General features: G+C 33.5%; 1 protein-coding gene across 1 annotated transcript in view; it reads left to right on the forward strand.

Annotated features, from left to right (window-relative positions):
- Positions 1-1,197: 1,197 nt before the first annotated feature.
- LOC131667616 (protein unc-79 homolog) overlaps positions 1,198-23,351 on the forward strand; it is a gene marked incomplete at its 3' end in the record, with an annotated part of 3,688,809 nt that continues 3,666,655 nt past the window's right edge. The window contains exon 1 of the mRNA XM_058941149.1: positions 1,198-1,498. Within this exon, the coding sequence (XP_058797132.1) occupies positions 1,477-1,498 (22 nt within the window). The remainder of the gene's footprint in view (positions 1,499-23,351) is intronic.

Here is a 23,351-nt window from a genome sequence, read left to right on the forward strand (position 1 = left end):
CTCCCTTATTATATTGGGGTTAACGGCACGTGGATCAGCGATAGCAACAACAAAAGCGGGCGGACGCAATGATGGTCAGTGCTTCACTGGTTCGAATTCAATCGCGCGCGTTCCGTCTGCTCGTGTGCCGAATTCCTTTGTCACGTTTTTCGTCTCCCCGGTAGGTGCTGCCCTCCCAGGCAGCAATTAAGTTAGGTTATCAGCGCTAATTTGACGTTTACCGTCACAATGTCTAATACAGGATTCACATTTAGGAGGTTTAATTACATCGGAAGCCATGTATAAAATTGCAAATATGGTCCGTAGTTTTTTTAAAGTATTTTTTAATTTTTTCTTCAAAACTTCGGAGTTTTCAGATGCCATACTGGAGCCGCTATATTGAATTTTGTGATAATGTAAATAAACCATGCTTCAAAATGAGCCTTCACACAATTTTTTTGATTACTTCAAAATTTCAAATTTTGGGCACAATAATGATCTGGTTCATATGGATCATTTTATATATTTATCATACGAATTGAAGCAAATAAGATAAATCAGTTTTTTAATGGAAGAAAAATAGAAATATTATAGTAATAAATGTTGTATGTTTTCTGCCAGCTCACAGACGACTCTCGATTCCGACTCTGTATTTATGTTCAAGATCATTATTAACCCTTCCATCCATTTTTTTTATGCATTAGAAATTTACATAAAGAATGTAATATAAATAATATTATTTATTTTTTAAGTTAGTTATTTAAATGTTGTCCTTTGTTATTCTACTTTATTGGTAGTGAAAAATAGTCTTATATTCCTGAAGTGGCAAATTTTTTTTTCATGAAGAATAAGTTTAGCAATTAAAAGTAATTCTAAAAATAAATTAGACATAAAAATTATCCTGGTATTCAAACACTTTTTTCAAAATAATATATGGTCAAAATTACAACTTAAGATTACTTCAAAGGTTAATAGTAACGTTTTAATATTGAATCTTGTGAAGGGTATCAATCATTTATCAAGATTTATTCAATATTGAAATGAAAATATTTCTAGAAAATATGAGATTTTAGGTTTTGGAAAAATTTTGAAGAAAGACAGTTTAAATTAATTTATAAATTAGCCCTACTTTAATGTGGATCAATATTTTTCATAAATACATTGTGTATATGTACCCTCTCTACCTTCAACATCTGTTCATGGATCAATATATCAAACTCTTCTAGTATAAGAAGGAAAGTACAACAAACGCAATTTAAACATTCGGAGAGCTGTGAAAATTGTAATCTAGATTCAAATTTATATATAAGATATTTTTTGTTAATTTTCAACCGAAAATTTTTATTATTTATCAAATTACAAATGTGACATACGTTAAAATCAATTGAAGGTTATATTATAAGCATTTTCGTATCAATTATACTGTATAAAATAATTGAGTTTTAAAATTGTAAAGAAACCTCTTGTTTATAGTAAGCTTAGGAAATTCGTATTAATATGGGAACTAAATTTGCATCATGTAAGTCAAATACGAAAATACTAATATTTACAAAATTCTTCGACGTTATATTTTTTTTCAAAGAAATCAAAAAACTAATAGAACTGGCACTTTAAAAGGCATTTATATTTCTTCCCCACATACCTTTTAATAAAGATAAAATCTCACTGATGTTGATAATCATATGCATATTGTATTTACTAATAAATAATTGTGGGCTAATTCTGCAGTAACCAAGAACATAATGTATAATAAAATTTTAAACGTAAACTATCATCATTAAACCAAAAATTTTCAATTGTGATACGAAAGTAAAATATAAAAACGAATAAATTTGACAATATTTCGAATTTGACCTTTCTATAGACTTATATAACCATTAATAATATTTTGGTTTAATAAGGATAGATTTTTAAACCAATTTACTTGCATAAGGAAAAAAATTAATCGCATATTTTCTTAATTCACTCTAGTATTAAAATATGGCCATTTGTTGAGCAACATATAATGTATGAAATTAGTAATGTCTATTCGTGTGTCGGATTTTATTGTACTTGAAAGACTTTATGAAATATATTTCTTATCTAATGATAATAGTAACAGTAAAATTTTGTAATGATGGAATTTTGAAATTGTATCTAGACATTATGTTTACAAACGCAGACAAAGGTAATGTCACAGTAGTCATGTCAAAAAAATAATATTTAGAAAAAATGAATTCTTTATTAGAAGACAATATCACTTATATCAAAGTTAAATTAAACCCTTTGAAAAAATTACAAGGAGACGTAAAAACAATTTTAGAAGATTGGAATGGCAATGGTTTTCTGAAAAAATATTGGCATAATAATGATTTGACTCAAACGGACACAACTATAGCAAAATGCTATGGATTACCAAAAATTCATAAAGAAAACGTGCCACTACGTCCAATAATTTCATCAATTAATAGCCCTACTCACAAATTAGCAAAATTATTATATAATACACTTAAAACAATTATAACGAAACCTTACTCTCATATTTTAAACAGTAGACAGTTAAAACAGAAATTGAAAGATATTTTTATTCCAAACGATCATGTTTTAATATCATTGGATGTAAGTTCCTTATTCACAAACATATCGTGTGATTTAGTCTTAGAAGGATTGGACAAACGTTATGAATAAATTAAAAATTGCGAGTTTCCAATAGAAGAGATTCGGAAAGGTATACAATTTTTATATAATAACACATATTTTGTGTTCAACAAAATTTATTATAAACAAATATTTGGAAGCCCGATGGGCTCACCTATCTCTCCTTTACTAGTCCGGGAAAGTAAGGAAATAAAATTCAAAAGTTTCCCATAATTGATTTTTCATTTTTAAATGAAAATATATTGACCCAGCATCACTCTCCTAGATTATCTAATAATTTCAGCTGGAGCTTGCGACGCAGCTTGCAAGCACAGCTCAGACCACCTAAAATTCAAGAGATTTATGCTCGTGTCATTTCTGGATATGTTCTTACAAAAAAATCGTAGAGATAAAAATTGAAGCAAATCTTATGCTCTTGAAGGTGACCTAAATAGTTTTTTCAAACAAAAATTTTCCGATCTTAAATTTTCCAAAAATTGAAAACATTTTCGAAAATTATATTTTTGGCTGGTAATTATAAATAAAATATTAATATCGAAATCAAAACATAGATAAATATAGAGGGCAAACTTCTAAAAATTTACATTTTTTCAGATTTGGAAAATTCAAAATGGCGGCTGCGCAAATTGGAAACAAATATTTTTTTTCAATCGCGTCAAAATTTATGAACATTAACGATATTGAGAAACGGTTTGTTGCAATCGGCAGAATGAAAGTTATGTTTTTATAAATAACATAAATAAAATTTAAAAAATTTTTTTTACATAATTTTTTAAAACATTTACCGAAAATAAAAATTTTTCCATCTAGTTTTTTCTCATTTTGGCGTTAAAAAATTTGTTTAAAATATCTTTTCACGATATAAATTTGTTTGTCTTCGAAAGACGAGTATTTTGAAAAAATAATTTTTTAGATGCGACTTTTACAAGCTGAGATAAACAAATTGAAAGTCTGTTAGATTCTGTGATAATATCGATTGAAATTTTCAAATTTTGATCACTTTGCTAGATTTTCGAATCCCAACTCAACTTAAACATAAATTTTCATTTTTCTACCGTCAATTGGTCCATTCAAAAGAGAATAGTAATCCTAGCTCGCTCGGCCAAACGGTGCGGCGGCAGCTACTTGGCGTTGTGGTGGGGGGTTAGCGCTCGTTCGTAGTTGAACGAAGCTCAAGCTATTATTCTGGTTTTCTTTGTAAAAATTTTGCATTTGTGGTTTGCATGGACGGTAGTGTATAATGGTTGATAATAATCATACTATTCAGTATGGTTATTATCAACCATTATACACTACCGTTATACACTATTAAGTATGGTTATTATCAACCATTATACACTACCGTCCATAAAGATTTGCCATCCCCTTGCTGAAATCATCAAAACTTTAGAGTTTTATGGCTCAGTTTCTATAAGAGCTAGAAAATCCTGCGGGGTCTCATTTGAAACGTCTTGCCAAGACCTTTCAAATGTTCTAAAACATAATTGATTTCATTTGTTTTTTGTACAATTTGTGACGTCATAAACAAATTGTTTTTTTTAATTTTTTCACATCAACTTCGACCCCGATTTATTTATATAACGGAATCTACGATGGAAAAACTGTACAAGCCATTCGATAGAACTTTCAAAAAGCTACAAAATTCATATCCGGAAAATTTTTTTACCTTTATTTTTTATGAGCTATATGGTGTTTTATACAAAAACAAAGATTTTCAAAAAATGGGCTGTATTTTTTTTATTTATTCAACTCTAAAGAAAAAACTTTCAGAAGAAAAAATGTAGTATTTGCAAGAGCTATCAAATGCGCCACTCAGAATTAAAAAAAAAATTTTTTTTTTCACGTTTTTTAGAATTGAAATTTTTCTAGAAAAAAACTGAAATTACATATATTTAATAAAATTAGTAAGTAACTAGTATTTATAACTGAATGGGCTTACAAACAATGATAACAAGATACATTTATTGAACCATAATTTATTACTTACTCAGAATAGATTAACATAATTTGGTTACAATTTTTCTACAAAATTTATTTATTACAACGTTTCAATAATAACATAATAATAATAATTTCATTTTTTATAATACTAATAACGCTTGTAATTAATATATTATCACAATCTGAATATCAATTTCAGTTGTAACAAAAACGAAACAATACTAATTATTTAAACGTTTTTTTCATCGGAATGTCCACCTTTGTTTGCTATAACTACTTTACAAATTCGAGGCATTTGTGCTACAAGTTTCTCTAAAGTTTCTGCAATTATTTTTTTCCACTCATTTTCTAAGATATTCCAAAGATCCTTCTGGGAAGTAGGTCCTACCTTCCTTACAGCTCTATCTAGATCATCCCACAACAGTTCTATAGGGTTAAGATCAGGAGAGTACGGTGGCCATTCCATCACAACTAATTTTTTTTTCTTCTCCAATTGAGCAAGATAACTTTTACATAACTTTGAAGTATGCTTTGGGTCGTTATTTTGTTGGAACGTAAATTTGCGACCAATTATTCTTGTTCCGGAAGATACAACATTTTTTTGAAGAATTTTTTTGTAACCTTCTTTTTTCAACTTGCCATCAATTTTAAGAAGGTCACCAACCTTAGAACCACCAAAATAACCCCATACCATTTCTGAGCCGCCACCATGTTTAACCGAAGCACACATATTTTTCTCTAAATGTTTTTGCTTATTTTTTCTCCGCACAAAACATCTGCGTTTACTACCAAAAACCTCGAATTTGCTCTCATCAGACCACAAAACTTTTTTCCAATCATCAAAGGTCCAAATTTTATGTTTTCTGGCCCAAGCCAATCGTTTCTTTTTATTAATCGGTTTTTTAAAAGGCTTTTTTAATTGCTATTCGACCGTATAGTCCATCTTCATGAAGTCGTCTCTTTATCGTAGTAACACTAAGTTTAACATCATACGCTTTTTGAGTTTCAACAGCAAGTTCGGGTGCCGTGAGTCTTGGATTATGTGTACTTGTACTACAAATGTGTTTATCAGTAGCGCTCGTAGTTTTCCTAGGCCTTCCTGAAATTTTTTTGTTTTTGATATTTCCTTGAGTTATGAATTTTTTAATGTTATAATCAACTGTTTTTCTTGGAATATTCAAAATTTTGGAAATTTCATTATTACTTTTATTCACTTTATGCAAGGCTACTATCTCAGATCGCTCTTCAATTCTTAAGTTTCTTTTTTTCGTCATTTTTAATGAACAAAAAATACATGCATAATTTACTGACTAGATTGGACACATTGATATTTCACTCATTAAAGCTGATAAGAGACTGAATATCCATACGTATTCTCTGCTATATGTATACATTCATGAAAGTCAAGTAAATCAAACCACGTAAACACTCAGTGATTATCACAGTGATTATCGGTGAGCACAATACTGTAGAAAGTCATTAAAAATGAAATCAATGCAAATTCCTCTGTTACAAACGTCGAATACAATAAATGTATCTTGTTATCATTGTTTGTGAGCCCATTCAGTTATAAATACTAGTTACTTACTAATTTTATTAAATATATGTAATTTCAGTTTTTTTTTTAGAAAAATTTCAATTCTAAAAAACGTGAAAAAAAAATTTTTTTTTTTTAATTCTGAGAGGCGTATTTGATAGCTCTTGCAAATACTACATTTTTTCTTCTAAAAGTTTTTTCTTTAGAGTTGAAAATAAAAAAAATACAGCCCATTTTTTGAAAATTTTTGTTTTTGTATAAAACACCATATAGCTCATAAAAAATAAAGGTAAAAAAATTTTCCGGATATGGATTTTGTAGCTTTTTGAAAGTTCTATCGAATGGCTTATACAGTTTTTCCATCGTAGATTCCGTTATATAAATAAATCGGGGTCGATGTTGATGTGAAAAAATTAAAAAAAAAACAATTTGTTTATGACGTCACAAATTGTATAAGAAACAAGTGAAATCAATTATGTTTTACAACATTTGAAAGGTCTTGGCAAGACCTTTCAGATGATTTCAGCAAGGGGATGGCAAATCTTTATGGACGGTAATGTATATTGCTAGAAATAAGGTACAATGATATTTATAATTTATATCTATAAATCCATTTATTATATATATTATACATAATTCGAAACGTAGATACTAAGAATAATATTTATTTACAAATTTACATCTATTTTCTACAAATTCTCGCCCTTTTTGGTCTCTGAGGAAGTGGCTCTGTACAATCGTCATTATCATTAGCAAACAAATTCTCATCGATATTATTGCTACAATCAATTGCAAGTTCACAATCGAGTAATTGACTCATATCAAAATTCGGCTCATCACTCAGTGCTTCATTATCATCCTTGTCATTGTCAAGTACGGTACTTACAATTTCGATGTTACAACAGTTTTTGCCTTCGAAATTTTTACATAATATCGTGCAATGTATGCCAGCTTTTTTACAACCACACCTGGAAGTAGAGCACCCTGTGGTACAAGAACACGAAATAATTTTCAATAATTCGTCGGATACAAATACGTCGTCAGTCATTTCGAGGGTGTGAGGCCATAATTATCAATGAATTTCCAACCCCAGTCGGTAGGCTTCATTTTGTCAAAAATGGTTTTATCCTTATCCCACAACCGGAGTTGATTAAACACTCTAAAAGAATGACATTTCATTGCAGCTTCCGTTGGTGGCAAAGTTGCTAAATTAAAAGTTTTTTTAGCTGAAGATTTTAAAAAACATGTAAATCGTAGCATGTTTAACGATTCATTGTGATTTCGTTTCGACACATATGCATATTTTATAAATTCTTTGCCAGCTTTTTCGACTTCAGCTTTCGTTGCTGTACTGTTGTAAAATATTTTTAGTTGATCGAGCAGTTGCATGTTGTTCCTAAGAAGATCTACGAATTTGAGTTTACCTTGGTTATAAAAAGCAGACGTGGTATCACAGCCGCTAAAGGCATGTAATAGTGACACGTAATTTTGAAGCATTGGGTATTTGAAGCTGTCGCATCGATAAAATTTTTTCGCTTCTTTACCTTTGCCTAGTTGTAGAAAGTAAATATTAGTTTTTTCATGAGCCAGCTGACTTAATATAACTATAACGTCTACATCTTCAGCAACGATGCAAGCAAATGGATAGTTATTGGAATAGTTTATAGCCGACCGAACAAGCTCTGCATCGACATCTTCTTCTGCTTGGTTTACCAAAAATCCAGCATTGGTAAGTTTTCTTTTCAATAACTAAATAAAATTGTTCTTATTCGTATCATTGCTTAAAAAGTTGCGTTGGTATCAATAAATACAAAAAAGTGAATAATAATTCTAAAAAATTAGAAAATAAAAAATTACCTACAGTCGCTATTCCTAATAATTGCAACATCTTCAAAAAATGTTCATCTGTGTTAAAAAACATAACATTATGCACATCCCGTTATTGCAAAAACCATTACAAGAGTTTATCCGTTTAGGAAAAGACAAATCTGATTTATTAGACAACACTCGTATTGTCTACAGTTTTAACTGCAAACAATGTTCAGCAGTCTATATAGGTGAAAGTAAACGTTCATTAAAAATTAGATTAAACGAACATAAAAAAAACATTGATTCAGATACAGTAATAGCTACACATAGAAGAACGTTCTCACACGAATTTGACTGGTAAAAAGCTAAGATATTGGATTATGAAAAGAATTATAAGAAACGAAGAATATCCGAAATGTTACACATTGGCTTACATAAAAATACGTTAAATAGAAAAGAGGATATACAATATCTTAGTCACACCTATAAGCCTTTATTAAGATCGATGAGGAAGGGACAATAGATGAAGAATATATACATTAGTTGAAATACTTGATTTCTCACTTTAATTTTGACTGTGTTACGATTTATTCGTTTTAGCCTATAATAATTTAACTACGAGAGAAATCAGGTATACACATATACTTATAATTATATACTTTTAAAATTACTTGTGAAAACTCTATTGTTAATAATTTGTTGTTTTTTTTATTAATAAAGCCTGAAGAGGTCAGCAAATGTGCTGACGAAACGTTGCTGAATATAATTAAAATTAAGTGATTTTCCATCTATCACTCTTTCTCTTCTTTCCATCATTACAAAATTTATCATTTAAACAAATCATAAGGGAATCAAGACAGTATGTTACGTTTAGATAATAGTAACAATTTTCACTCACTATAGTTAGTATAAATAGTATGCTACTAAATCCTACTAAAAGTGTTAAGAGTAATTCATGAATGATTAACGAGTTTCGGTGTAGGAAACCTCATCTCTTAAGTACACATTCTTAAAAAATTCATCATCTTCCATATTTGAGTAGTTGTTTATTAATTTAGGATGATATATATAATGAAACAATCTAAAAAAATTATTTAAAAATAATATATATATATACCAGTATATGGGTGATTCCAGCAGTTTTTTAAAATTGGCTGCGCAGGGGGGTCAGCCGATCTTCTCGGCGATTTTTTCTATGATAGAATATGTCAAAAGAAGCCTTTTGGCTATCTCAGATTTTCGTTAAAATATATATATGTCCATATAAATTTTTTCAAAGTCTGAAAATCTGCCTGTTTTTGGCTATTTTTGAAAAATCGTAGCTCCGCGAGTTTTCAATATTTTTCAACGTGCGACGTCTCTTTGATTCGTCTACTTTTATAATTTCAAGAAAAAAATTGTCCATTTATAAAAAGTGACAGCTACCGGGTGTACTCGGACGATATTGGTACGCTTTTAGGGTCAATTTGATGCTCATATTCCGAGCACTGTAACTTGGCCAATTTTCAATATTTTCGAACCAACCGCGTGTCATTTTTTTTTGTCTTTTTAAGACCTGTAATTTGAGACCCAGCGCATCTCAATGAACGCATTAAAACTAGAGGTATAGCCGTTTGAAAATGTCTTTGGCGATTTCGATTTTTTCAAAAATTTTTTGAAAAAATCGAAATCGCCAATTTTTGAAATCGTTTTATTTGAAAATGAAAAAGGGTCATATCGTGAAAATTTCAGAGCATGTTCTACTCGATTTAAGCTAACTAAAACCGCCTCAAATAAGAAAAAAAATTGAATGCGTTTTTTTTTTCGCCTTTGAAAATGTCTATTTTTGAAAAAACGGCCAACTTTTATCGACTATATCTCTGGATCTAATGCATCGATTGAGATGCGCTGGATCTTAAATGAAAGGTCTTAAAAAGACAAAAAAAAAATGACACGCGGTTGGTTCAAAAATATTAAAAATTGACCAAGTTACAGTACTCGGAATATGAGCATCAAATTGACCCTAAAAAGCGTACGAATATCGTCAGAGTACACCCGGTAGCTGTCACTTTTTATAAATGAACAATTTTTTTCTTGAAAGTATAAAAGTAACGAATCAAATGAGACGTCGCACGTTGAAAAATATTGAAAACTCGCGGAGCTACGATTTTTCAAAAATAGCCAAAAACAGGCAGATTTTCAGACTTTGAAAAAATATATATGGACATATATATATTTTAAAGAAAATCTAAGATAGCCAAAATGCTTCTTTGCACATACTCTATCAGAGAAAAAATCGCCGAGAAGATCGGCTGACCCCCCTGCGCAGCCAATTTTAAAAAACTGTTATTATTGTCAGAAAGGAAATATGTATATTTAAAATGGTTTATAAATAAGAAAAGGAATATTTTAGAATGAAAATCAAATTAAAATTTATATAATTTTTCTTAGTATTTTATCTAGACGAAAATACTTTTCGTAGAACTAAAGTCTATATAAATGCCAAATATCTATCAAAAGCATACAGTTATTAAAACATCTCGGCAGTTATTCAATTTTACCTTGTCAATCATGCTCGATAAAAAAATACGTCAATATTAACAAGTCTTAGAATTACATGTATATTTGGGAATGTGTGTATATATACGAACAAGGGATTTTCGATTTTTCAGCCATGCCTCTTTTTTTCCCTTATTATAGCCATTTGCCCCATTTTAGATTAGTATTCTTTTTTCTGTTGTTTGGATTTAGTTGATTTTTGCCTCTTTTTGTCTCCAATCGTTTTTTTCTCCTATTTTTACCGTTTTTTTATTTTCTTTCTTCTCAATATTTTATTTAATAAGTTAAGAAAACTAACCAGTGTAAATTAAAAGTGAATGAAAATGGCAGTATGAAATATTTTATACCTCAAAGTATTAGGAATAAACTTAAAATATATGTATTATTGAATTTTTTTTAATATTAATATTTTTATTTCCTTGAAATATTATAATTTTCTAAATGGATGTATTCTTTATTGTTGGACAGTAGGTACAAGGATGCAGAGTAAGTTGAAACAAACACAATTTATTTAAACTTCTAAGGCACAAGATTTGTTTATTTATAAGAACAAAAGGCTCGAGAGAGCGACCGTGTAGCTCAAGAGCCGACGACGGAAAGTGCCGCGCAGGACACACACACTGGAGAAAGATAGTTACGCATGCGCAGTCTACCTACATGTATGCTTGACTTAAGCTATGTTCAACATTTATTATTAATTAAGAAAGAAAATAAATACATATAATAATTTTGCGGTGCGTATACTTGACATTTTAAGACTCTAAGTACAATATGTTAAAGTTTATTCTAAATACTTTCCGGTAAAAATAGATTCTAGGACATATTTTATTACAAAGATTTCAGTAGGCCAACAAAGACTATTTTCAATTTTCACTGCTTAATGTATGTTGATAATCATAATAACTTAATTAATCTCTTTTAGTCTATTTTCCACAACCTCCAATTTTTACATAGATACCTTCTTTATGAAAATTATATAACTTTATTTAACTCTGTTGAATGGCTAGTATGAGTTTTGCTCATGTGAGGACAGCGCATGCGCTGACAAAAAGGGGTAGGAATTGGAAGCAAAAAGGGGTAAGAAGCAACCAGATCTAAGAAACCGACAAACGAAAGAATACTATCTTAGAAAGGGACTTATCTCTTGTTTCACTTTAGAGTAATATGTAAGCTTTGTGTGCTCAATAAAGTGCTTTTATTTCATCTTTTCAACTTTTTATTAGAAAACCTGTCTTTCACCATGCCTTTTCATCTGACAAATTATGAGTTCGGGACACGTTTTCCCCATATAAGGTCAGAGGAAATAATTAGATTAAATAAAATGTAGTAAAATTTATAGAATTAGAGTAAGTTACTTATTGTAAGATCATGATACAATCAATGTCGTAATTTTTCCGAAAATTAGTGAATGAAAAGCGAATAGTGAAGTTAGAAAATGTACTGTATAGTAATAAATATTAGAGCTACAGTGGACAAAGAAAATTAATCAATCGCAAGTGAAGAAACAGAAAAGTGTGAGTTTTTAATGGATATTTAGAATAGAATGAAAGTTCGAGAGCCGAATTAAAATTTTGAAAGTAAACGCTATGATAACCGGCTTAAGCACGAGAGCGTATAATCTGGAGTAGCCATGCTGTTACTTCTCGTAACGAGTTAGAGAGAGGTAGTTATAGAAAACAGCAGAGTGTCTGTGTCAAATAAATTAGAAAGAAAGAACATAGTGAACGTGCAATAAAGAAAGCTTTATAAGAGAGAGTCAATAAATGCACGAACCAAGCTTAGAGAACAGACCATCTATCAACTTGAGAGCGCTTTCCTGTGAATTTTTGTGATACATGCATATAGTATGAAATATAGAGTGGAAAATAAACCAGAAAATTTAAATTGAATAACTTATTCAAATATATATACAGAACCTTTCAAAAGTCCCGGAACAGTCAAATAACTCGCAAGATACAATATCTTTTAAGAGGTTCAGCTGTAATATTTAAAAAAGATTTTATTAAAGGAACATTAAGTTTTATCTATATGAATCATCATATCTTCAGAAAACTCATCTCGGCGATCGTAATCATCTTCATTTAACTTAAAAATAAGTTTTACTTTTAAATGATAAATCCTGTAATGAAATTAAGTGACCCTGTAATGAAATGTAAGGGAAATTTCCCTTCGATCCATCATTACAGGATTTATCATTTAATCAAATCATAAGGGAATTAAGATAGTATGTTACGTTTAAGTTTTACTTTTATTGGGTAAAATTTAAATGCCGAAAGAATTTAATAAAAGGACTCATTACTGACATTATGTTCTTAATTACCCCTACATAATAAAGTATGATGATTTTTAGTGATAGACAATAAAATGTTCAAGGGCTTTACTTCACTCGCTGACCGCCTCGCTGATGTTTGTTGTCGTCGCTATTTGTCTTCTTGCTCGTCCTCTCGCTCGGATCCATAATACTGCTGCCTCAATCCGTTGTTTCACTTGTCAATTGCTGTTGTCGTTTTCTTCGTCGCCTCTCCGTCGCTCGGTACTGCAGCACGTCAAAACTGCTCGCGCGCGCATCCGCGCACCTCACCGGTTACCCACACGCACCGGTGCCGGGTATCTTTCGGGACACGGCTGGGCACGACCCAGCCACATACTTAAATACTCGTCCGCGCACCAGGCGTGTCTCCGAAAACGAACAAGACGTCGACGAGGTCGCGGAGCCAACTTCGGAAAACCGTGACCTTTCGGTTAATCCGCGCGCGTGACTTCCTCTCCTTACTGCCTAACAGCGACTCTCTAATTTTCCGCGATTCGAGCGCTCTGTCTCTCCCTCTCTCACTGTCTCTCTTTTTCTCCTTCTTCCTCGCCATCTGCATCGCTATAGTCGTCAGCTCAGCCCGTATTTAGCACCTCGTAAACAAAAATTAAGCATGAGTGTGTAGAACACACGCACAAACTCTTAGCTTGGCGCGGTACACGGACATTTGCGAGAGCCAAACGGACGAAATCGGCCTAACCGAGATTCTCCGTTACAAACAAAAAAACTGCCTATTATTAAAGTTGACTATTGATCTTATTTTTTATTAAAATTAATATTCATGAACTGATCTAAAAGTATTGTAAAACTATCGCGTAAGTAGCTAAATATTCAAGGGATCAACATGCGGTGTAAAATAAAGAAAATAGATAGCTAGCATAGCAGAAATGTGAGTTGTAGACAGGTTAAACTTTATTGGTTTGTAACACGTACGTTAATAATTTAAGCCCGAACAACGTTGCGTCACAAATTATTTAAGGGGAAAGGCTCGGAAGGCACACTCGCTTCGTTGCGGAAAATTAACGAGGGTTATGCCGTTCGGTAATATCGATAATCGCAATGTAACTAATTACGAGAGAGACAGGTTAAACAGAATAAACTCATCAGCTATTTTACACTTTATTACAACAATAACGTACATACAGCGTTCGACGTGTGCGTCGGCCGAGTTCGGGCTAAGTTCGTTCCGTGCGAATTAACGCACAGGAGACAGAACATCACCTTACAACTTGTCCCGCGAATTCCGCGAGGACGATGCGAGTTCACGCATGCAACCGCTCGTCCGCGTCCGGCCTATACGATGCTCGGAGAGAGAAGTCGAGGCACGCACCGAGAAACAAAAAGGGTACCTGACCTTGGGAGGGAGCGCTGCTGCAGAAGTCCGCGTCTTCTGGGCCAACGATGTCGTCCTCGAAAGGCGGGTCTCTGGATGGATGCAGATGGTCCTGTCCTCCCTTTCTATTCTGTTCACTCGATATGCTTATCACACACTTCTCGGTCGCGAGGCTCAACTCTCCAAATTAATTGCTGGTCGAAGCCGCACTGACTGTGATCTCGCACCTTCCGCGACGTCTTACTAACCCCCCTCCCTATAGGTACTCAAAAACGGCCGAGCGCCGCCGGCTACGCACACATGTGCGACTCATGCCGGCGACACTACTTCTCTCTCTCCTCCTCTGCTCTCCGCTCTTGCCCTATCCCTCCAACGCCAGACATCTCCGCCGATCAGGAATCAAACCTGCAACAAAGCCACATCGTGCGTCGATACTCGGTTTTAATCAACCAAGACCGATGTGGCAGCGGCTCAGGGGAAGGCACGCGGAAGAGAGAGAGAGGCGGACAGGGCGATCGAACTCAACGATCGATTCGCTCGTCACAGGTTACTGCCACAAAGAAACTACACTAGATCTTATTTCGTACTGTCCTAACCGTGATTGGGTTTTCTGAAGAGGTCATCCGTAGAGTTCTGCTGACAAGCCGGTCAACCGTTAGATTAGGATGAGAAGCGGCGATGCATCATTTTTTACGAAGGGCTGGAGTATAAGAGCGTTCTTTAATTTTCCCATTAGTTCCAAGGGAAGAAGGTAGAATTGGACCGGAAAGTATCGCTACTAAAGACAAATTACTTGCAACAGAGGTGGAAGGTGTGCGTTAGTACAGGATTCGATAACAACTGAGACTTTCTCATCAAATAGAAAACAATATCATCAACAATCGTGTTCTAAGTTAGCCAATAGCAGGAATTGACTTGTCGTCGAACTGCATGTGTAGGGATAAGACTGAAGACCAAACATTTACGAGGTGTGATCAAAAAGTAAGGTGAATTTTGAAATTTAGCGGGCTACGTCCGTTCAATCTTCGACTTTTTTATTTGGTTATGTCGGTACACTCGTCTAGAATATACGTTCCAAATTTCAGCTTTGTAGTATGTTTGGTTTGTTTGTGAGAGGCATCAAGGTTAGAAGTGTTTTGCGTGCTCCACGATTTGCTGCTGTCTAAAAACATGGATCAAAGAGTTTGCATTAAATTTTGTGTGAAAAATGGAATCAAATGTTCCAAAATACTTGAAATGCTGAAAGTGGCATACGGTGAGTCTACTTTAAGCCAAAAAAATGTTGACAAGTGGTATAAACTCTTCCAAGAAGTCCGAGAAGACACCGACGACGAACCTCGTTCTGGACGCCCCAGCACATCAACAACTGATGAGAATGTTGAAGAAGTGAAGAAAATAGTGTTGGGAAATTGTCGAATTACCATTAGAGAAATTGCTGATGATATTGGCATCTCATTTGGTTCGTGCCAATCAATTTTGACGAATGTTTTAGACATGAGACGTGTGTCAGCGAAGTTTGTTCCGAAATTGCTCAATTTCGACCAAAAGAAACGTCGCGTGAGCATCGCCCAAGAGCTACTGAATGACGCCAACGATGATCCAGATTTACTCAACAGGGTTATAACAGGTGACGAAACATGGGTATACGGTTATGACGTCGAGAATAAGACTCAATCGTCCCAGTGGAGGCATTTTGGATCACCAAGACCAAAAAAAGCACGCCAAGTTCGATCAAATGTAAAGGTTTTGCTTACAGTTTTCTTTGACTGCAGGGGCGTGGTGCATCATGAGTTCTTGCCACAGTGTAGAACAGTAAATAAGGAATATTACCTGCAAGTTATGCGCAATTTGCGCGAAGCAATCCGCCAGAAACGTCCGAATTTGTGGAAAAATAAAAATTGGCTTTTGCACCATGATAACGCCCCTGCTCACACATCGTTGCTTGTGCGCGAATTTTTGGCTAAAACCAACACAGTAACGATGCCACAGGCACCGTATTCCCCAGATCTGGCCCCTTGTGACTTCTTCTTGTTTCCAAAACTGAAGAGGCCCATGAAAGGACGGCGTTTTACCACGATTGAGGAGATAAAGACGGCATCGAAGGATGAACTAAACAAGATCACAAAAAATGATTTTTTGAAATGCTTTGAGGATTGGAAAAAGCGTTGGCAGAAGTGCATTATATCCGAGAGGGATTACTTTGAAGGAGATAAAATAAAAATTGATGAATAAATAAATATTTTTTGAGAAAAATAAAAATTCACCTTACTTTTTGATCACACCTCGTATACTTGACGTTTGCCGAACAGTGACGTCACATATTCCTTACCTTCGACAAACTTGTTTGGTAAGAAAACGGCCAACTTAGAAATTTCATGGCGAAGGAGAAAAACAGGCCGATGCCTGAATAGGTGTAGACAAAATATACATATTTTATTAAGAATGATTATTAAGATTGGTGATTAGCCATCTCGTAAACTCCCCACGCAGTATTTCCAGTGATTTTTTAGCACATCAAGAGTAGCTAACTCTCTGTACGACTCGCTTATTGATCTTACCGCGGTAGATCATAATGATATATAAGAAGCCTCCTTACCAAAATATAGGATACCCCGGATGCCTGTACAGTCCTGACACTGATACTTATCAGAATCCCTCAGGGCATAGGTTTGGTGCAATAACTTACAAACTGCCGTAGAAAAACTTTCAGAATCAAGGACAGTGATCGACAGAAGTGAGACCGAATCCACCGTACGATCAGTATGTACAAAATACTTAAAATTTAAACTCCAGTGGAACTAACTCTGGAGCAAATATCGCGGGCCCATCTTCGATATCCTAGAATCAGACTCGACGATCTAAAACGACGATAATGCAGCCATTACAATATCCGACGACAGAAAAGTTGGGAGTACTGCTGGCAAAAGTAATGGTAATCCTGCAGAAACCGTGAATATTCAATCTAACAGACCAATTGTCAGCATTGTAGTAGATAGGAGATCTACCATAAGAAATTACCTGATACACTCGCCAACGAGAGTAAAATATCAATTTCCTGAAATATATAAGCAGTGGATTGTATTCATGGTAGATAACGGTTCGATCGTGAATTTGATTAAATTTTGGACTATAGATTGAATTATCAGGTTTGACCCAATAGAATTGACCATATTAAGTAGTATAACGATACATACTGTCCTGATATTTGGTACTCTACATTTAAACAAATGGAAAACCCGCGATATTTCATATAGTATGGGATAACTTTCCTATCGAAGAGGATGGAATGTTAGAAAAGAAATATTCAATTGACATAAATGCCACTATATCATTTTTTAATGGAAGCTCAATGCTAAATAGCGTTGTGATGCAATCCACACAATTTTCATCCGAAAATATGCCCATCGAAAGTTTCGATGAAAACTATAAAAATCATGGCTATTGTAACGGCAGCTCGACATAAACTTAGCTCGTAAATTAGGATTATAAATTGCGTACAGCTGAGAAAAGAAAATTTTCTTCGTGAATGACAGTTTTCGTCTCGCGCATCTGGCAATTATCGGATGTTTGGAAACGTACTGTGACGGCTAGCCGTAACTTAGTTTTTTTAAAATTTAATTATTAAATATAACGAACGGAGTGGAAACCTTCCTGATTTTCCACGATGAAAACGCGTTCGAGATAAAGTGCTTATAGTGGCCCGAGCCTGCGTACTCGGCCTTACAATCAACGCTCTATCCTACTTTGTCCCACGCGCATGTGTTGACAGAAGCCTACGATCATCGCGTATACATCATAAAGTGCTATCACGCTGATAATGGAAGGGGACCATAAAAATGCAATCTATCTTTTTTTCCCACCGAATTTTAAGAAAATATCCGTAATATTAAATAGATTTTCATCAATTTTGTAAGTTATTATAATGCGCATCTTTTTGTCACCGAATAACCAATAAATAATTTTATATTAGAACAATAATGTATTTTATAATAAATCGTAAAAGGTTTGGATTTTATCTGAATGTTTATAATAATCACTATGTATCGTTAAAATTAATTAAGTTTAGTACGATTTTTTATAAGTAATTATAAACTATAGCGTTACTCTTGCTCTTAAAAGTGGCACTCCGACAGCCATCTCTGGAGGAAAGGGCCCAAGTTAAAAGAGGACCGCCCTTTCTCTCTCTGAAAATTCACGCCCACAGACCAACAAAGAAATCCTAGATATGATTAGAAAATTTCCCACCAATACAAAATTTGGCCGTTATCGCTTCATGGGCCTGAGGAAAGGGATTTCCACCCAACCACCCACTGCTTTTAAAAAGCTCTGTACAAGACTGGAGAGAGTGTGGAGTGGGCACCAGGAAGTGCCTAACAAGAACTGATTATCAGTGAGTGAGTGCTGGAGGAAGCAGCAAAGAAGAAAAAGTCAGCCAAAATTCTATTAAGAAACCACCCAAGTACATTCAAAATATATATAGAGAGAAAGAGGCCAAAGAGCAGAGAGAGCGCAGCCTTAATAATAAGTAATTAGAAAAAATAAAAGTAAGTAAAATCTTATATCTGGCTATCCTCTTCTTTCTTTAAGCAATCCGCCTTTTTTTTGGAAATTCATTAAGCGTAAGTCTGGTGAATTTTCATTAAAGTCCCTTAAGAACACATTAACCCATTAAGGACGGGACGGACACTTTTTCGCATTTGCAAAAAAATTCGCGAACCACCGTTTCCTATGTTTTTAAATATGCTCTTCTCGATTATGACACTTAATTTTTTCTAAAATGAGTTTTTCCATGTAAAATTTGAAGATTAAAAAAAAAAGCACTGATTTTTTGGAAAAAAAAATTTTTGTGATCGAAATTTGTTTGCCTTTCGATTTCTTTATGGGCTTAAAATTCATAAAAAAGGTGTCCATGATACCTTAACTAAAAAATATCGGCCCTACGAAAACCCAAATATATATATTTTTTAATAAATTTGCGTAAATAAATAAAAATTTCATTCACTAACTTCACCGATTTTTATCTCGAAAACTATCGACTTTCATGAAAAGTTTATAAGAACAAAAAATGCTTAGAATCAGTCAGAATCAGTCAAGGAACACGTCTAAATTTTTTCAGATTTTTGGGGACCATTTTTGGTTTTTTCGAAAATGGCCATTTTTTAAAAAACCAAAAATGATCCCCAAAAATCTGAGAAAATTTAAACGTGTTCCTTGACTGATTCTAAGCATTTTTTGTTCTTATAAACTTTTCATGAAAGTCGATAGTTTTCGAGAAAAAAATTATCTAAGTTTGAAACAGCGTTCTTTAGCCGGCTAATAACACTACCGTTGCCCAGCTCTTACCACGGGGAGGTAAACGCATAATCAAGAGCCTCGTTTTTTTTGTGTTTTTTTTGTTTTAAAATTTTTTTTTTGTTTTTAATTTATGTTTTTTTTTTCTTTTTTGTTTTTCTTGTTCATTTTCTTTTGTTTTGTTCATGACGTATGAAAAGTAAGAAAGCAGGACGAACACAAGTAAATTTCACAGTTTTTGCACATTTTTTGTGTCCTTGCGTTACATTTCTCAAAATTTTGACAATATCCTTTCTTGCAACATGTACGCTTTCGTGCTTCTTTGATTTAGCTAGATAGGATTTTGCAATTTCCAAGGCGATCGATTTTGTTCCTACTTTATCATCATGAACTAAATTTCGAAGAATTGACGCATTAGTAATTGATGATTGTATCAATCTTAATAATATAGGCCACGTTTACTTTTTCGATCTGAAAGAAGGATATAAAATACCATTTTCGAAAAAACCAAAAATGGTCCCCAAAAATCTGAAAAAATTCAGACGTATTCCTTGACTGATTCTAAGCATTTTTTGTTCTTATAAACTTTTCATGAATGTCGATAGTTTTCGAGATAAAAATCGGTGAAGTTAGCGAATGAAATTTTTGTTTATTTACGCAAATTTATTAACAAATATATATATTTGGGTTCTCGTAGGGCCGATATTTTTTAGTTAAGGTATCATGGACACCTTTTTTATGAATTTTAAGCCCATAAAAAAATCGAAAGGCAAACAAATTTCGATCACAAAAATTTTTTTTTCCAATAAATCAGTGCTTTTTTTTTAATTTTCACATTGTACATGAAAAAACTCATTTTAGAAAAAATTAAGTGTCATAATCGGAAAGAACATACTCCAAAACATAGGAAACGGTGATTCGCGAATTTTTTTGCAATTAAATTATTGGCTTGGTGGTAGCTTGAAGTTGGACACGAAAAAGTGTCCGTCCCGTCCTTAATGGGTTAAGCGTGAGTCTGGTGTGTTCGTAATAACATTTGTTTATTACATACTGCGCTAGCATACAGTTTTCTTAACGCAACAATATTGCTCGTCCCGGCTTATGTGTTACACGATAGCCAAATCAGAGCAACCCTGAGTTTACGCTTACTCCAAGCGTACCTGAGAGTGACCCCGACGTCACATAAAAATTTTGGAGGCCCCGGAGGGATTAAATTGTTGCAAGAAAACTGTTAGGTCTTTCCTTTCTTGAATTATATTAGTGATCAGTTAGAGAAAAAGAAAATTAAAAATAGATACTACTTAAAGTAGTTTGTTGAATTTGAAATCTGTGAAGAATAAAATATAGTAAAGAGATAAAATTTTTTTTGAATAAGAATACAAATTTATTAGTCAGAAAATCACTGATTTAATTGAGAAAATAGAAAATAAGTTTTGTGTTAAACAAGGAGATAGCTTAAATTGAAAGTGAAAATTAATTGGAGTTTATTTGGATTGAACTTAGGAAAATTTTGGAAAATTAATGGGAATTTGAACGCGTAAATTAATAGAAGAGTTAGAGAAAAATAAAGAAAATTAAGATGTTTAAAAAAAGGTTCTGAAAAGTATTTGAAATTTGAAGAAAGTTTTCTGAGAGGAATCATTTTTTATTAAATTAAAATTATAAATCAGAATAGGAAAATTATCAGAAAAAAAGTCTTTTGGTCTTGAAGAGAAAAATTTGAAAAAGTATGTTAATTACAAAAATTGTCTGAGTCGCTAACCAGAAAAGAATATATTAGTAATAAAAATTAACTTTGAGGAATTTAAAAAAAAAAAATTTTTTTTTTGATTAAACGAATAAAACAATCAATATACGAGGTGTGTTCAAAAAATAACGAGAATTTTCGTTTTATGAAAAAAATATTTATTTATTCATCTACATTAATGTTGTCGCCTTCAAAGTAGTCCCCTTCGGATACAATACACTTATGCCAACGCTTTTTCCAATCCTCGAAACATTTTTGAAACTCGATCTTTGTAATAGCTTTTAGCTCTTTCAGCGATTCGCTTTTAATGTTATCTATGCTTGTAAAACGACGGCCTTTTAATGTTCTCTTTATTTTTGGAAATAGAAAAAAGTCACATGGAGCCATATCTGGCGAATATGGAGGCTGAGGCATCGTTACAGTTTCGCTTTTGGCCAAAAATTCACGAACAAGCAATGAAGTGTGAGCAGGCGCATTATCGTGGTGCAAAAGCCATGAATTGTTTTGCCACAAATCCGGGCGTTTTTTTCGGATTGCTTCACGCAAACGACGTTGAACTTGTAGGTAGTACTGCTTATTGATTGTTTGACCTTGTGGCAAGAATTCATAATGCACTATGCCATTAAAATCGAAGAACACAGTGAGCATAACCTTCACATTCGACCGCACTTGTCGAGCCTTTTTCGGTCTTGGCGATCCAGAATGCCTCCACTGGGACGATTGAGCCTTAGTTTCGACATCATATCCGTAAACCCATGTTTCGTCACCTGTTATAACACGTTTTAGTAGTTCTGCATCGTTATTGACTTGATTTAGCGACTCCTGAGCAACTTCCATTCGCCGCTGTTTTTGTTCGAAATTCAACAATTTTGGAACGAATTTTGCTGCCACACGTTTCATACCCAAAACATTCGAAAAAATTTGATGGCATGAGCCAACTGATATGCCAACATCATCAGCGACTTCTCTGATTGTGATTCGGCGATCGTTCATAACCATTTCTTTCACTTTTTTCACGTTTTCATCGGTTGTTGATGTGCTTGGGCGTCCGGGTCGTTCGTCATCTTCAACGTTTTCGTGGCCATCTTGGAAACGCTTATACCACTCATAAATCCTTGCTTTACTCATAGCAGACTCACTATATGCCTTTGTTAACATTTGACAAACTTTACTACACTTTATTTCATTTTTTACGCAAAATTTAATACAAATTCTTTGATCCATTTTTTTTCACAAACGAAAATCGCCGAGCTCGAAAAACACGTCTAACGTTAGCGGCTGCCACTTAAAAAGTAAGCAATGAATATTGCTGAAAATTTTATCGTACTTCAGGGGCATGTGTACCAACATAATAAAAAAAAATTTTATACAAGTGGACTCTCCAAACCCGCGAAATTAAAAAATTCTCGTTACTTTTTGAACACACCTCGTAGATAATGATTTAGGGATAGCCGACGTAATCTTAGACGAAGCCAACGAAGATAGTAATAAAAGCATAGAAGATTATTTAGATTTAAGTCACCTGAACGATACTGAAAAGGGTTACATTGTTAATCTCATTAAGGAAGTACGAGATGTCTTCTATCTTCCTAGCGACAAGTTACCGGGAACCGATCTTGTCTTGCATGAGATAAGAACAATCGATGATGTACTACCAGTAAATAATAGACAGTATCAATTTCCTCACGCTATGAAGGATAAGATTAACTATCATGTCGAAAAATTACTAAAAGCCGGTATAATACAAGAATCTATTTCACCATACAATATCCCCACATGGGTTGTACTTAAAGCAACAGACAGTAATGGAAGAATGGTGTTAGACATGAGAGGATTGAACGAAAAAACAATTGCTGATTCGTATCCAATACCTAACATTACACAAATTTTTAACCAAGTAGGATGTGTTAGATTCTATTCCGTGCTCGATCTCGCCATGGGATTTTACTAAATCAAGATGCACCCAAAAGATGTGCATAAAACGGCTTTCAGTACTCCTTTCGGCCACTATGAGTTTGTGCGTATGCCATTCGGTTTGAAGAATGCACCCGCGACTTTTCAACGTTTAATGGATACGTTGCTTCGCGGACTTCAAGGGCTAGATCTGTTCTTGTATTTAGACGATATAGTTATATATGCAAATACACTTGAAGAACATGATCGCAAATTCCGAATGTTAGTGGAAAGATTACGAAAAGCAGGATTGAAATTGCAGATTGGAAAATGC

The sequence above is a fragment of the Phymastichus coffea genome, unplaced genomic scaffold, assembly GCF_024137745.1.
Source record: "Phymastichus coffea isolate CEN01 unplaced genomic scaffold, Cenicafe_Pcof_1.1 PCOF00005, whole genome shotgun sequence".
Taxonomy (NCBI): Eukaryota; Metazoa; Arthropoda; class Insecta; order Hymenoptera; family Eulophidae; genus Phymastichus; species Phymastichus coffea.